The sequence below is a fragment of the Carcharodon carcharias genome, chromosome 13 (assembly GCF_017639515.1).
Source record: "Carcharodon carcharias isolate sCarCar2 chromosome 13, sCarCar2.pri, whole genome shotgun sequence".
Lineage (NCBI taxonomy): Eukaryota > Metazoa > Chordata > Chondrichthyes > Lamniformes > Lamnidae > Carcharodon > Carcharodon carcharias.
Window position 1 is genome coordinate 10294955 of NC_054479.1, and position 14962 is coordinate 10309916.

The 14962-nt window shown below is 39.3% G+C and overlaps 1 protein-coding gene across 5 annotated transcripts in view; it reads left to right on the forward strand.

Annotated features, from left to right (window-relative positions):
• arvcfb (ARVCF delta catenin family member b) overlaps positions 1-14962 on the forward strand; it is a 362128-nt gene that overhangs the window by 244555 nt on the left and 102611 nt on the right. For 4 of the 5 annotated variants that reach the window (XM_041202618.1, XM_041202617.1, XM_041202620.1 and 1 more), the window contains 2 exons: positions 6664-6822; positions 11979-12580. In XM_041202618.1, coding sequence (XP_041058552.1) covers positions 6664-6822; positions 11979-12580 — 761 coding nt within the window. Of the gene's footprint in view, positions 1-2367; positions 2433-6663; positions 6823-11978; positions 12581-14962 lie in introns of all 5 variants that reach the window. The other variant, XM_041202621.1, reaches the window with a different exon arrangement.

Sequence of the window (14962 nt, forward strand, 5' to 3'; positions counted from 1 at the left end):
AAAAAAGCAACTGTTTACGATCAATGTGGGAATGCCTGCAGCGAGAAGTGCGATTGTGGAGGAAATAAATGCTATTGTTTGAAGTGCAGTATCCTTTTATACAAAAGCGAGCTTAACATGAATGTGGAAGTGAGAATAGTTGTTTATATCATGAAAGCTGGGGCTGGCAGTTATTCTGATTGGGTTGCTAATCTAAATAAATAATTTTGGTTAGCTTGCAGGGTTGGGGTTTAGGTGAGTTAGGATGCTGTCCCTATCCTTCTGGATTTGATGCTGCAATCATTCTCGAGATTGAAGCGCAAAATTGAATGCCGGGAGTCTTGGATGAAATGACATTGAGCACTCTCCACTTGGTTACCAGTGGGTATGTGTCAACCACATAAAACAATAGAGCATCTGAGAGCAACTATAGAATTCTCACTATGCTAATGAAAGAAAAAAATGTATTCATATAGTCGCTTAACATCAGGACATAGCAAAGTTGTTGTCTATTTCTGACCAATTAATTACCTTGGAATAGTAATCACTTGTCAATAATTGCAGCAAGCAATTTGCACACACGTTTTGAACTGTTAATTTGCCATCTTTTTGGGACAAAGTAGAAGAAATTTGCTAATATGAGCCAAATGTGCAGAATAATTACTTGCAAGAAGTACAATAACTATTGTAATTAGGTGTTTTAAAACAGAAGAGTTAGCTGGTGTACTTTTCATGGAGTTCTTGTATATTTTGGACAATGTTCTGTACCATTCTCCTCTGAATAGAAAAAGGCACCATTTTTATAAGGATGTTATGCTATATTGCAGACAATGTATTATCTAGATCACAGAACAAGTCGGAATTTTGTAAATGCAAGAGGTATTCCATACTTTTTACTGGTGTTTTTGGAAACATATTCCATAGAATGTATTAATTTTTGTCATTTGTAAATTAATGGCTTTTATTTATTGTGTTGCTTACAGTAAGTCAGCACATGATCAGTAGGTCAGTAGCATTATGAACAGGATGTATGTGTGTGCCCCTTTAAGGTAAGGTGTAATAAGAACATAACATAAAAAATAGGAGCAGGAGTAGGCCATTCAGCCCTTCAAGCCTGCTCCACCAGTCAGTTAGATCATGGCTGATCATCTGCTTCAACACCATTTTCCTGCACTATCCCTGTATCCCTTGTATGTAGAAAACTGTCGATCGCAGTCTTGAACATACTCAATGACTCAGCCTCCACAGCTCCTGGAGCAGAGAATTCCAAAGATTCACCACCCTCTGAGTGGAAAACATTCCTCCCCATCTCAGCCCTAAATGGCCTGCCCCTTATTCTGAGACTGTGTCCCCTGGTTCTAGACCCCACCCTATTCTCTCTGTCTCTCTCTCTTTCCCCCCCCCCCCCTCCCCCAACCACCAGCTAAGGGAAGCATCCTTCCTGTTGAGCCCCATAAGAATTTTCTGTTTGAATGATATCACCTCTCATTCTTCTATTCTCAAGAGAATAAAGGCCCAGTCTATTTAATCTTTCCTCTTTGGACCATCCCTCTATCTGAGGAATCAGTTCAGAGAACATTCATTGTACTGCCTCTATGGTAAGTATGTCTGTACTCGGGTAAGGAGATCAAAACTGCACAAAATACTCCAGGTGCGCTCTCTCCAAGGCTCTATGTAGTTGCAGTAAGACATCTTTACTCCCATTCTCAAACCCTCTTGTAATAAAGGCCAACATACCATTTGCTGCTTTAATTGGTTGCTGTGCCTGGATGTTAGCTTTCAGTGATTCTTGAACAAGGACACCCAAGTCCCTTTGAAGTCCAACAATTCCCACCTCCCACCATTTAAGAAATACTCTGCATTTCTGTTTTTCCTCCCAAAGTGGATAACCTCACATTTCTGCACATTGTCATTCCATCTGCCAAATTTGCCCATTCACTTAGCCTCTCCAAATCTCCTTGAAGCATCATTGCATCCTCCTCACGACTCTCACTTCCACTTAGTTTTGTGTCAGCTGCAAATTTGAAGAATTACTATTAATCCCCACATCCAAATCTTTGAGATAAATTGTGAATAGTTCTGCATTCTTGAAATATGTGCTGGGGCATTGGAAAAAAGGCTGCAGTTCAGAACCCTGGCTTTATTTAGCTATTTAAGTTGGGAGACACTAAAGAATGAAAAAGTTCTTGGAGCAATGGTGCTGAAATATGCTCAGTTTTGAACAATTTTTAGTATCTATATAAAATAAGAGAGTGCAAGTTTTAGTAATTGTACGATCATTATTTAAAGTATTTAAATTTTTTTATAAACTGTAACCTAGGAGTTACTTTTTTTAATATTTTAACTTGTAAGTAGCATATTATATACTGTCTGTCTCTCTCTTTGCAGCTGTATGTTGGAACTGGGAGGATCAGGGTCAGGAGTACCTAAGACAGGATGAATAATAGAATCAGGTATAGGATAAAGCTGCCAAGTAAATTTGTCTAGATTAGAATAAGTTAGTCAAAGCTGTTACAAAGAAGCATTACAAAATGTGCTAAATCAAACCTCATTGTGGGATGTTACGTAGAAAGATAGAAAATAGGAGCAGGAGTAGGTCATTCGGCCCTTCGAGCCAGCTCTGCTATTCACTATGATTGTGGCTGACCCTCTATCTCAATTGCGTAATCCCACTCTCTCCCCATATCCCTTGATGCCTTTCGAGTCTAGAAATCAATCTATTTCCTCCTCCAGTATATTCAGTGACTTGGCCCCCACAGCTGCCTGTAGTACAGAATTCCACAGGTTCACCACCCTCTGAGTGAAGAAGTTTCTCCTTATCCCAGTCCTAAATGGCCTATCCCATACCTTGAGACTGTGATCCCTTGTTCTAGGCGCCCCCCCCACCCCCCAAAGCCAGAGAAAGCCATCTTGCACCCAGTCTGTCTAGCCCTCTCTGAATTTTATATGTTTCAAAGAAATCCTCCCACATTCTTCTAAATTCCAGTAAATAACAGGCCTTTTGATCCAATCTCTCCTCCTATGACAACCCTATCACCCAAGGAATCAGCCTGATGAACTTTTGCTGCACTTCCTCTATGGCAAGTATATCCATTCTTAGGTAAGGTGACCAAAACTGCACACAATACACCAAGGTCCTGTAAAGCTGCAGCAAGACATCCTTGCTCCTGTACTCAACTCCTGTTGTAATGAAGACCAACATACCATTCGCCACCTCAACTGCTGCTGCACCTGCATGCTTGTTTTCAGTGATCAGTGTACAAGGACACCCACGCTCCTTTGTACATCAACATTTCCCAATCTATCACCACCTAAACAATAATACTCTGCCGTTCTGTTTTTCCTACTGAATTGGATAACTTCACACTTAACCATGTTATGATGCATGTGGCATGTAACTCTTTCAAGTACAAACCCGTTTCCATCTGTTTCAGATGAAGTTACATTGTTTTATAGTTTGCCATTGTGAGATTCGAACTCTTGATCTTGGGGTTACAAACCCAGTACCATAACCACTTGGCTATTTAGGCCAAGCCAAAATAGTGGTATCTGTGTGTAACTCTTTCGAGTACAAACATGTTTCCATCTGTTCCTATTCAGATGAAGTTACATTGTTTCATAGTTTGCCATTGTGAGATTTGAACTCTTGATCTTGGGGTTGCAAGCCCAGTACCATAACCATTTGGCTATTTAGGCCAAGCCTGCATTTGGCATGTACTTGCCCACTCACTCAACGTGTCTAAATTACCTTGAAGCCTCTTAACGTCCTCCTCACCATTTTCGTTCCCACCAAGTTTTGTGTCGTCAGCAAACTTAGAAATATTACATTTGGTTTCCTCATCCAAATCATTGACATGTGTTGTGAATAGCTGGGGCCCAAGCACTGATCCCTGTGGTAACCCACTAGTCACCACCTGTCACTCTGAATTCACCTGTCATTTATTCCTACTTTTTATTTCCTGTCTGCTAATTGTCAAGCCATGCCAATACATTACCCCCAATCTCATGCGCTTTAAGTTTGCACACTAATCTCATTCCTAATGAAGAATTCTATCATATTATGGTCACTGCTCCCTCAGCAAGATTATTAATTAACCCCTTCTCTTTGCATAATACCAAATTTAGATAGCCTGTTCCCTCGTTAGTTCCTCGACATGCTGGTCTAAAAAGCCATTCATTACACATTCCAGGAATTCATCTGCCACAGTATTATAGCTAATTTGATTTGCCCAGTCTGTATGGAGATTAAAGTCACCCATGATTACTGTAGCTCCTTTATTACATGCATCTCTAGTTTCTTTTTAATGCAGCCCTTTACCTCCCCACTACTGTTTGGAAGCCTATAGAAAACTCCCACGAATGTTTTCCACCCCTTGTAGCTTTTTAGCTCCAGACTGATTCTTCATCTAGATTTCTGAGCCAATATTCTCTCTCTGATTTCATCCTTAACTAACTATGCCACCCCACCTCCTTTTCCTTTTTGCATGTCCTTCCTAAATATAAAGTACCCTTGGATATTTAGTTCCCAGCCTTAGCCACCCAGCAGCCATATCTCTGTAATCACAATCATATCATACCCATTTACGCCTATTTGCACTGTTAGCTAATTTGTTGTATGCTTAGCACAATACTTGCAGTAAGAGATGAAGTCTAGCAACAATTAAGGAATAACTGCAGTATTGCTATATCTAGAATGAGTGATTATTGATATCCCCAATTATTCCCCCGTTGGACCAATAGCTGTTTATAAGTAGCATATTAAATGGTGCCAAAGATGACTAACTGGGAAATAAGTCTTTTTGCTTCAGTGACGATTATAGCATGGAAAGATTTGCAGGTTTCACCAGGATTTTAACAGATAAGTTGGAAGTTTAATAGTAAACACTGATCACCCATAGGTGGAGAGACCATTCCTAACTATTGCATGACTGGGGAAAAGCTGGGCAAATAAAAGCAGTGCTCTTTGGAGATCTTTTGGATTGGCACTGAATATTTATGAACAACATGAGCAGCTTTTGTGAGCGAGCGTTAAGATAGAGGAGTTCCAGCTTCAGTGTTAACAGTTTGTGTGGTGAATGAATAATCCAGATACATCTCAATAAACGGGAACCTCTGGCATTTAATGAGTCATCATGGCAGCTTGAATTTATGGTATTTAACTGCCAAAAAAATTGTAATCGATGATTTGTGAAGTATACCTATTGGCTTTAACTGAATACCGAAAACATGTTTTCTTGGTTTTGGAGATGGACATGTGGAAGCAAAAGCAGACTGGTCATGGCATAAAAAAACATAACAAATAGGAGAGAGCGAAGACCATGCAGCCTGTCGAGCCTAGTTCACCATTCACTATGATCATGGCTGACCTAGGACTTCAACTCCAGTTTGCTGCCTGCTCCCCCATATCTCTTGATTCCCTGTGAGATCAAAAATCTATCTCAGCCATAAATATAATTCAATGATGTTGCATTCACAATTCTTTGGAGTAGAGAAAAAGATGTACAACCCTTTGACTGAAGGCATTTCTCCTCATCTCAGTCCTAAATCGGCCCCTTGTTTCAGATTCCGCAGCCAGGGGAAACAACCTCTTAGTATCTACTCTATTAAACCCCTTCATAATCTTAAATATTTAGATGAGATCACCTTTCATTCTTCTTAACTCAAGAGAACATAGACCCAATTTATTCATTCTCTCATGCCAGTGACCAATATTGTGAACCTTTGCTGTACCACCTTCAATGCAAGTATACCTTCCTTTAAATATGGGGACAAAAATTGCACACACTACTGCAGGTGTGGTCTCCAAAGCCCTGTACAATTGTAGCAAGATTTATTTATTCTTGTACGCCAATCCCTTCACAGTAAAGGCTAACATGCCATTTGCTTTTCTAATTGCTAGCTGTGCCTGCATGCTAACTTTGTGTACCTTGTATGGTACAGCCAAGTCTCTGAGCATCAACATTTACTAGTTTCACGCTTTTTAAAAAAAAAATTCTACTTTTCTCCTTTTGGGACCAAAATGAATAACCCCTCACTTCCCCACATTATACTCCTTCTGCCACCTTGTTGTCCACTCACTTAACCTGCTTATAATCACTTTGTCTCTGTGTCCTCATCACTGCTTACATTCCCACCTAGCTGTATCATCAGCAAACTTGGATACATTACTCGCTGTCTCTTTGTCTAAATCATTAATATAGATTGTAAATAGCTCAGGCCCCGGCACTGACCCTTGCTGCACTCCACTGGTCACAGCCTGCCAGCTTGAGAATGCCCCATTTATCTCTACCCTCTGTTTCCTGTCTGTTAACCAACCCTCCATCCATGCAAATATATCACCCTCAACTCCATGAACTCTTATTTTGTGTATTCACCTTGCTTTTGCTTTGGCTCCTTATTCATTCTGGATCTAAGCTTTGAACTCCATAATTTCTGCAACTATACATATGCTATAACTTTGCCTGCTTCTGGCACTAACACCCTCAATCATGGGAGAGAAATGACATCCTCCCAAAAGCGGGCAGTGAAATGTATAATGTACCTTTCTAATTCCATTGAGTGAACTTCTTGTATACCTGAGGAGAAAACTGATCTGATCAACACAAAAGTAAAAGCATGAAAATAATAATCAACATGTGCTATGCAATTAGCCACAGCTTACAACATGTCATGTTCAATTTCCAGGAGCAAAGCCCCTGTAATCAGACTTCAAAAACAACAATGCAGGAGCCGCAGGAGTTAGTAGAAGAAACTGTTACAGTTGAAGAGGACCCAGGCACTCCCACCTCCCACGTATCTGTGGTAACATCGGATGATGGAACGATAAGGCGGACTGAGACCAAGGTAAGAGATCATTGTTTTTAATTTGAGACACCTTTTTTGGGTGGGGGTGGCACTCCCACTCATTCATTCACCCACCCACCAACCTGTACGTATATTCTTCTCGGGCACTTTACCTGATTTATTTATAAAGTGCCATTCCATAGCATGCTGTGCCATCCTGAAACAAGCTTCAAATGTTTCTTTCAACTTTGACTATCCAAAGGAGAATGTATGTTAACAAATTATCCTAACACCTAACCATTAGTTTGTAAAATGAGATTATTTTATTCTATCTAATTGCATCTAATTTGTTAGCACAATGGAGTAGGAAGTGACGTTTTTTTAAGTTGGAAGATGAGATCAATTTAGTTTTTAAAATAAAATTGAGTCCTGCATTCTGTTTTGAAATAGCATTGTTATGAAGGCATTTTTGGCAGCATTAAGTGAATGTTGAGAAATATCTGGAAACTGCGAAGTTCAGGATACAAAAAGTCACTATTGCGTGTTGCAGTGACATAAATGTAGCCTCCTGATTTGCAACTAGTAGTGATGGTGTAAGGATGCATTATGTGAGCAATATTTGATCTGAAATCTTGATGTGAAGATTTTGCTTTCCCTTTAGCAGTATGCAGGTGTTGACAGAGAGAACTTTTGACCAATTTGTATCACTCAGTGCTAGAAGTAATAAATGAGAAGGTTAGGGCCTTGCTTTGCCGCCAAAAATGTCTGTCATCATGCTGCAAATGTGATTACTGCACCTTGAAGATGAACTTCTGGGAGTTTGGGGTGAAAATGCCAGTTTTATTCTTTTGTCAAAATCTATTGACCCCATGGTGACAGGCAAGTCTGACTTCTTAGAGCAGACAAAATTCTGGTCCACTCTTCCAAATCTCCTTTTCCACATTGCCTTCCTTTGCAAACATAGGAGGTGCAACACCTACCCTTTTACCTCTGCTCTTCCCATGTTTTGGGCCCCAAAAATTCCTCCCAGTTGAAACAGCAGTTTGCCTGTACTTTCGATTTAGTGTACTGGATTCGTTGTTCACGATGTGGTGGTCCCTCGACTCAGAAATTCGCATGCAGATTGGGTGACTGCAAAGATGAAAGGTAACTCGTGAAATGCTTATCCATAGCTGCTGCCTGACCTGATGGTTACAACATTTTCTGTTAATATTTAAGAATAATTACCTTTTGTGACACATGCTGGGCTGAGATGGGTCCCATACATGCACACTTTTAAACAAATTCTACCTGCAATTTGCAGGAAACAATTTTGTTTTATTTATATATTTAAAAAATCAAGGATAAGTGGCATCACCCATTGCTAGTGGGAATATTCAGCCTTAGTATCTTTTGACCAGCCCAGATTGACGTGACTTTCTGGCAGTGTAGCAGGGATTTTTGGTATTTGTGATTCAGAGAGTCAGAGGATTGTAATATGAAAAGTAACGTTATAAATGTGTTTCTTGCGGAGCAGAACTAATATTAAATTTACATTTGTCAGAAGTGACTCATGAACCACCTAGAAGGTTGAGCACACGTGAAAGAGGAATCAGTGTTCTTTGTTCGCACAGATGTGCTGAACTACCATTGCTACCATACATTCATTTATCATCGCTAAAATCAGAGTCACAGTATTGGATCACAGCTGGTCTAATTAGTTAAATTATGTTTCCAGACTCTAGCACTGCTGTTGTAACCCCTCTGTTAACTTTCTGCACATAACATAACACAACACTTTCTTTAATTAATACGAGAAACCAAGGGGTGTGTCTAAATATAGAATAGTCACCTGATTATGCCTTTCAGCAATACACTCACTTGGCTACATGCGTACACGCCATTGTAAGAATTTTTCCTGAGAAAGATGTTAGTGATGGATTTTCACAGGAACAGTCCATTGCCGTGGTAACCCGCTCATTTTGTGAAGTGTTATGCCTCGGCTGTGAACAATTCTCTACCAGCAACTGGTAGCTGAATAAAAAAGAAGCATATTATCTAAATGGTGAGAGATTGCAGAGCTCTGAGATTCAGAGGATCTGGGTGGGACATGCTGGGACAGTGCATGAATCACAAAAGGCGAGTATGAAGGTACAGCAAGTAATTAGGAAAGCTAGAGTGTTATCACTTATTGCAAGGGCAATTGAATATAAAAGCAGGGAGGTTATGCTTCAGTTGTACAGGATGCTAGTGAGACCACATCTGGAGTACTGTGTACAGTGTTGGTCTCCTTATTCAAGGAAGGACGTAAATATGTTAGAAACAGTTCAGAGAAGATTTACTAAACTGATACCAGGAATGGGCAGGTTTTCTTATGAGGAAAGATTGGACAGGCTGGGCTTCTATCAGCTGGAGTTTAGAATAGAATAAGAGGTGATTTGATTGAAATCTTTAAGATCCTGAGGGGTCTTGACAGGGTGGATGTTGAGAAGATGTGTCCTGATGTAGAATAATCTAGAACTAGGGGGGTCACTGTTTAAAATGAAGGGGCCACCCATTTAAGACCAAGATGAGAAGAGCGTTTTTCCCTGAGGGTAGTCAGTCTTTGGAACTCCCTTTCTCAAAAGGCAGTGGAAGCAAAGTCTATGAATGTTTTCAAGGCAGAGGTACGTAGATTCTTGATAAACAAGGAAGGGAAAGAATATCTGGGGTAAGCAGGCCGTTTACAGTCAGATCAGCTATGATCTTATTGAATGGCGGAGCAAGCTTGAAGGGCTGAGTGGCCTACTCCTACTCCTGCTCCTAACTTGTACATTCATATGTGACTGCTGTATCTTTTAACAGCCAGCAACACTCTTGTTTATTTTGCATCGCTCCAGGTCCTGCTCTTGGTCCAGGGAAAGCTCTGAGCATGCATGGAAACATGTTGAATGCTTTGAAAGAATTAGTGGGAATGCCTATACAATAAACGTACACAAACAAACTCTGCTTCAGTTTAATAATGACCAAGAGTCTAAGTTTAATTGTGTTTTGTACCGTTACCAGGTGAGGCATTATCTGACTTTCTCCTTGCACAGTTGTTGTTCTGAGTTAGTGTCCAACCAGGATCTGGCTCAAAGTTACACCATCACTCGTGTCACAGCTGAGTGAAGACGGAACGAGATGCAGCGCTGCATGTTAGGATATAACTGCACCCTGAATAATATGCCCCTCCCATATACTATAACTCAGCTTGTAGACTGGTGTCATGTTCATATTTTTAATGAACTGTTTCCTCCTTTTCAGAGTTCTTTTAAGAAAATTGTTACTTGTTCTGAGCTCTGGAATGTTTGTTTTTGCTTCATTATTTAGTTTTACAATTTGTTGGATGATAGCCTGGAAATGTTGTAACACCAACCCAATCTGTTTCTTTATTCTTCATGTACTGCTGAGATGGTAAAGAACCCTTGTAGTATTGTGATATCATACTCAGAGTGGCAATTATTCTGATTTGTATCAGTAATGAATATTCGTGAATAATGATTTGATTCTATCTAGCATAAGTTAACACTTGTATATTCTGGCAACTGTACCCTGATTTAGGATGACTGTACTCATTTAGTAGCTAGAAAGCTATCTGAAAAAAGTCACATTTTGCACTAATTTATAACAAGCTTTGTAGGTGCTTACATGAGCATAAATTGCTGTTTGAGCCAATTTTTTGGGGTGAATTTGTGATGTGTCTATTCACTAACCTATTTTTATTTTAAGAGTATAGAAATATTTATTTTGTTCAGTTCTGTTAACAAATTAGCAGAATCACAATATATGCCATGATCATTCTCTGAACAAAAGTAAGTTGACTGAATGTTGGGTGAAAATTGCCATATTGTTGGATTGAAATTTTGAGAGCAGTAGGATCTTTATTTGTAAAAAGTATTCTGAGGCTTCTAAACTGAAGGCATGACTTTCCAAGGCATTGCTAGTTTTTGCAAGTAGAGATCAACAAAATGAGTGCATTTTTAATGTATGTGTGAAAGGAATTATTTACTCAGTATTTGACATTCCTTGAGTCAGTTAGTCTGGCTCCTAAGTTAAACACTTTTAACATTTAATGTTTGAGCAGATAACATGCTGTTCAGTTTACCTTCTGCATGTGAACAGTTGCTGCTCTTTGTAGTGAACATGATGAATTTACTTCCCTGCCGTAATGGACAGCATGATAGTTATCGTTTTGTCCATGCCTCTATTTGAAATTGGAGTGATGTATGACCAGCAATAGGAAGTAGATGATGTTTGTCTTCAGTAATGTTTGACAATCATGAGGTTAGGAATGCAGCTCTGTGTTTTTTCCCCTAATGTAGTGAACTCCCACTGGTTATTTACTTGGAAATATTCGAGATGAAATGTTTAGTAATGTGTTTTACCTAGGACCACCAGGTTTCATTCTTGGTTTGCGTTGTGTTTTTTTCTTCTGCCGTTAGTCTCAGCACTCCTGGCTGGGGAGGAAAAAAATTGCCATTTGATCCCTATCCATCTTGCTGGAAGTGAGTGTGACCACAAAGTGAAGGTAGCTTCATGCTTAGTTGCAATAACCAGTGGAGTTGAATAGTCACTGACAACACACTGTTGGGGCTTGTACATGAATTCAAGCAAGTTGGGAAGAAACATTAGACATAGTCATTAAGGAGTTGGTATCTTGAGTGCAGGAAGGAAAGGAAGTAAATTTGACTGGCAGGAACCAAGAAATCAGGAACAAAAACATTGCTTGAACATCTAGTTGAAGTATTGATCTGATCCAGGTTATAAAATGAAAAATTCCTTTTGATTATGAGACTGTGGTGAATCCTTCACAAAAATCTACATCATTTAATGTATTTACTGCCTAATATTCATTTTGTCCATTTATTTCTGTCTGGCTCCTGTGCATATTTACAGCATTTAAGTTGCTTTCTATGCGTTCACAGTTGGTTATATTTTTACAATGGAAAAATAGGTTTCACATCAGTCCTTGTGCTGCAGTGGCATGTAAAGCACTTGCAAGAAACCTTCACTTAAGTATCCAGAGTACCACTCTTCAAATTTTTATGCCCTACAGCACTTCAGTTCCAATGCATTATCGACACATCCCTAAATCCGGTTTCTCTTTGTGTGTGGGAGCGTGTTATGTTTGGGACGTGATTAATATTACTCTCTTGCTGTGAGGTTCTTGTTTGCCCTTATGCTGATGAGCATTCTTATTAAATTTTTGTTTGCAGGTTACTAAAGTGGTTAAAACAGTGACAACCCGAACGGTTCGGCAGGTGCCACTTGGGCCAGATGGATTGCCTGCAGAGGGGTCATCTCCTGCTGGCAGCTGTACAGATTCCATTGACAGAAGATACATAAAAAATGGAGATCGTTACATCACACCACAGGCGAATTCTACTTTAACCAGAGCCTACAACAACTATGCAGAGACATATGAGAATCGCCACGATATGTATCGTTCGTACACTGGTCAGGATGGATTTGCAGATGTTTCTGATAACTATGAAAGCTTGTCGCGAGGAGTTCATTACCGCCCCCGCTATGCTTACTTACCACGAGACAACTACAGACCAGATGAAAGTTACACGTTGTTGAATAGAAATAAGTATGCTGTTGCCCAGCCACAAGTGCAGCCAGAAGGCAGTGTTGATCTGAGCCGATCTCAACCAGAGCGCTTCCAGCCAGAACCTTATGGACTTGAAGATGACCATAGAAGTCTGGGACCCGATGATGATGGCTATGAACTGGATGGAGAGCCGGAACCAGAACCTGATTATTCCACAGTGGGTCGAAGGGCACCCACAAGGGCTAATGGAAGGAGACCGAGGAGGTAAGAATTTGACTCCAGTAATGATTGCTGCAACCTTTTACCATGCATGCTACAATACATTTGTAGGTAGCCTAAGTGTGATTTACAATATAATGAACAAAATTTTGACTATTATAGTGGTGCTTTCCCTTGGCTACTCAGTCTATCCTGTGCTTTCATTTCTCTTTCCACCTTTTGTCAGTTTTATACTGTTTCCAAGTGTTTATTTCAGGGGGATCAGAAATGATCCACTATTATTACTACCATCTGTTTACTTAGTTACAATCCAATTCATTGATTCCTTGCTGTGCAAATGGCAATCTGTCAACAGAGTTTTGATACACTATTGATTATTCTTCCTCTCCCCAGGTAAAACAGTCTCAAGTGCAATAACTACAATGTCCTATTTTAATTAGTTAACATGTTAAAGTCGTATAGGAGTCATAAATTAATTTTGTTGGTGCCGCTGATTAACTTAACGCCTTCAAACAAAGATTACCTACCTAAATGGCATGTAAACATACTTTCAGAATAGGAACTGTAATAATGCTTTGTATGTTGACAACATTAAATGCAAAAAGACACTTGCTGGTGTAATAGTTCACTCCAGTGTTTGATGATTTTTTTTTCAGTGGTTTGGTTGTGCAGGCATCAGGATGTTTCAGCAACCTTTTTCTAGCTTAAGAGTGATACAGTCTACTGATAATTCAAAACCTTGAATTATCCAATAATTTGAAATAAGCAGTTTAATTAAGAAAGTGAAATGGTAATTTCAAACTTAATGGGAAATGGTAATTTCAAACTTAATGGTTTCAATTATCCAATAATTTAGATTAATGGATTTTGAATTAAGTAGTCTGTATTTGTATTCTGAAAATTAAGTATTGGCAGGAATTTAGAATTAACTTGATGGATAAAAGAAAGCGTACAAATTGAACCATTATCTCTTTCCTCTTCCCTGTTCCTTCCCCCCTCCCTTGAACCTTGAAGATTTGTAGCAATGCCTCCTAATAATTTCTAACTCAATTTGCTAGCAATTAAAAAGAAATTTTAACATGACTAATTTTATAAAGTATCTAAAAGGTAACAGGAATTCATTTTGTATATGGAACTGGACTGAACTGTATCTGAAGTAATTTAATCTAAACAGTGATTAATCTCCTGTGGCATTGTGTGTGGACAGTCGCGATCAATTGGTGTTTCAGATAAGTAACACTAGCGGTTATAGATAAAGAGCAGAAAAGAGGAAGAAACAGGTGGGAGAAAAGGTGAGATGGAGAAGGATAAGACATTTGGGGATTGAATTGTGAAGGGAGAACAAAGGAAAAGGTGTTCCTATAATCAGGGTTAGAGGATTGAGGGGGAGGGAAGGGTGCTGTGGATGTTAGAAGCACCAGGGATATAATTGTGAAAGGAAAGTGAAGCAGGGTAAGAGTAACCAGCAAGGGAGTGGATGTGAAGATATTGGATCATAAAACTTAGTGTGTTGGAAGAGGGAGGTGATGGAGGGGGCATTTTTAACTGACATTCATGAATAAGATCCTTACTTCATTTGTGTTTGCCGTTATCAATTGGCCAGATGACGCTACCCTGAGAGTGCCAGCTACAGCTGCAATACCATTAGAATCTTGAGACCAATCATTAATTTTAATATATATTTGCGAAGAGCACGCACTGTTGTGTTTTCCCAATGAAATAATGATCTCAGTTGTGTGGAGATGGAGAACAGGGGCCAGGTGCATGTTAGGAATTCTGTCATGCAACCCCTCTTTGCTGATGGGTATTTGGTGTTATACCTAGTCTGTGGGTAGCACACTTGCATCTGAATCAGAAAGCCCATGGATTCAAGCCCTGTCCAGAACATGAGCGCACAACCTATATTGATGTTTCTTTCTATTAATCAGAGAGTGAAGCAATTTCAGAGATGCAATCTTTCAGATGAAATGTTAAATAAGAACGAATTGTTTGCTTCCTCAGGTGGACATAAAAGATTCAATACAACTGTTTAAAAAGGAGATGGAACTTTATCATTATAATTCTTTTAAAAAGGAATAGAGACAGCTGTGCATGAATTGGCTGCCATAATTCCCTACATTACATCAGTGTCTAAAGTGCTTTGGCATGCTCTGAGGTTGTGGAGCGTGCTTTATAAATGCAAGTTCTTTTATCTGTCTCCATAGTTTTGGACCATATCACCTTTGTCACCTGTGCTGCCACAAGTACTCTAGAGCAGTACGAAGATTGAAGAAAAGTCGCCAAATCTGGAATCAATTTAAGATTCTATATTTCCTTAGATCAGCTGCTTTCCTAAGTAACTTGAACTTATTTTGACTTTTTTTTAAAGCTTCATTATGTAGATATACATTGAAATAACTTAGAAGTTTTTTTTAAAAGGAAACATTA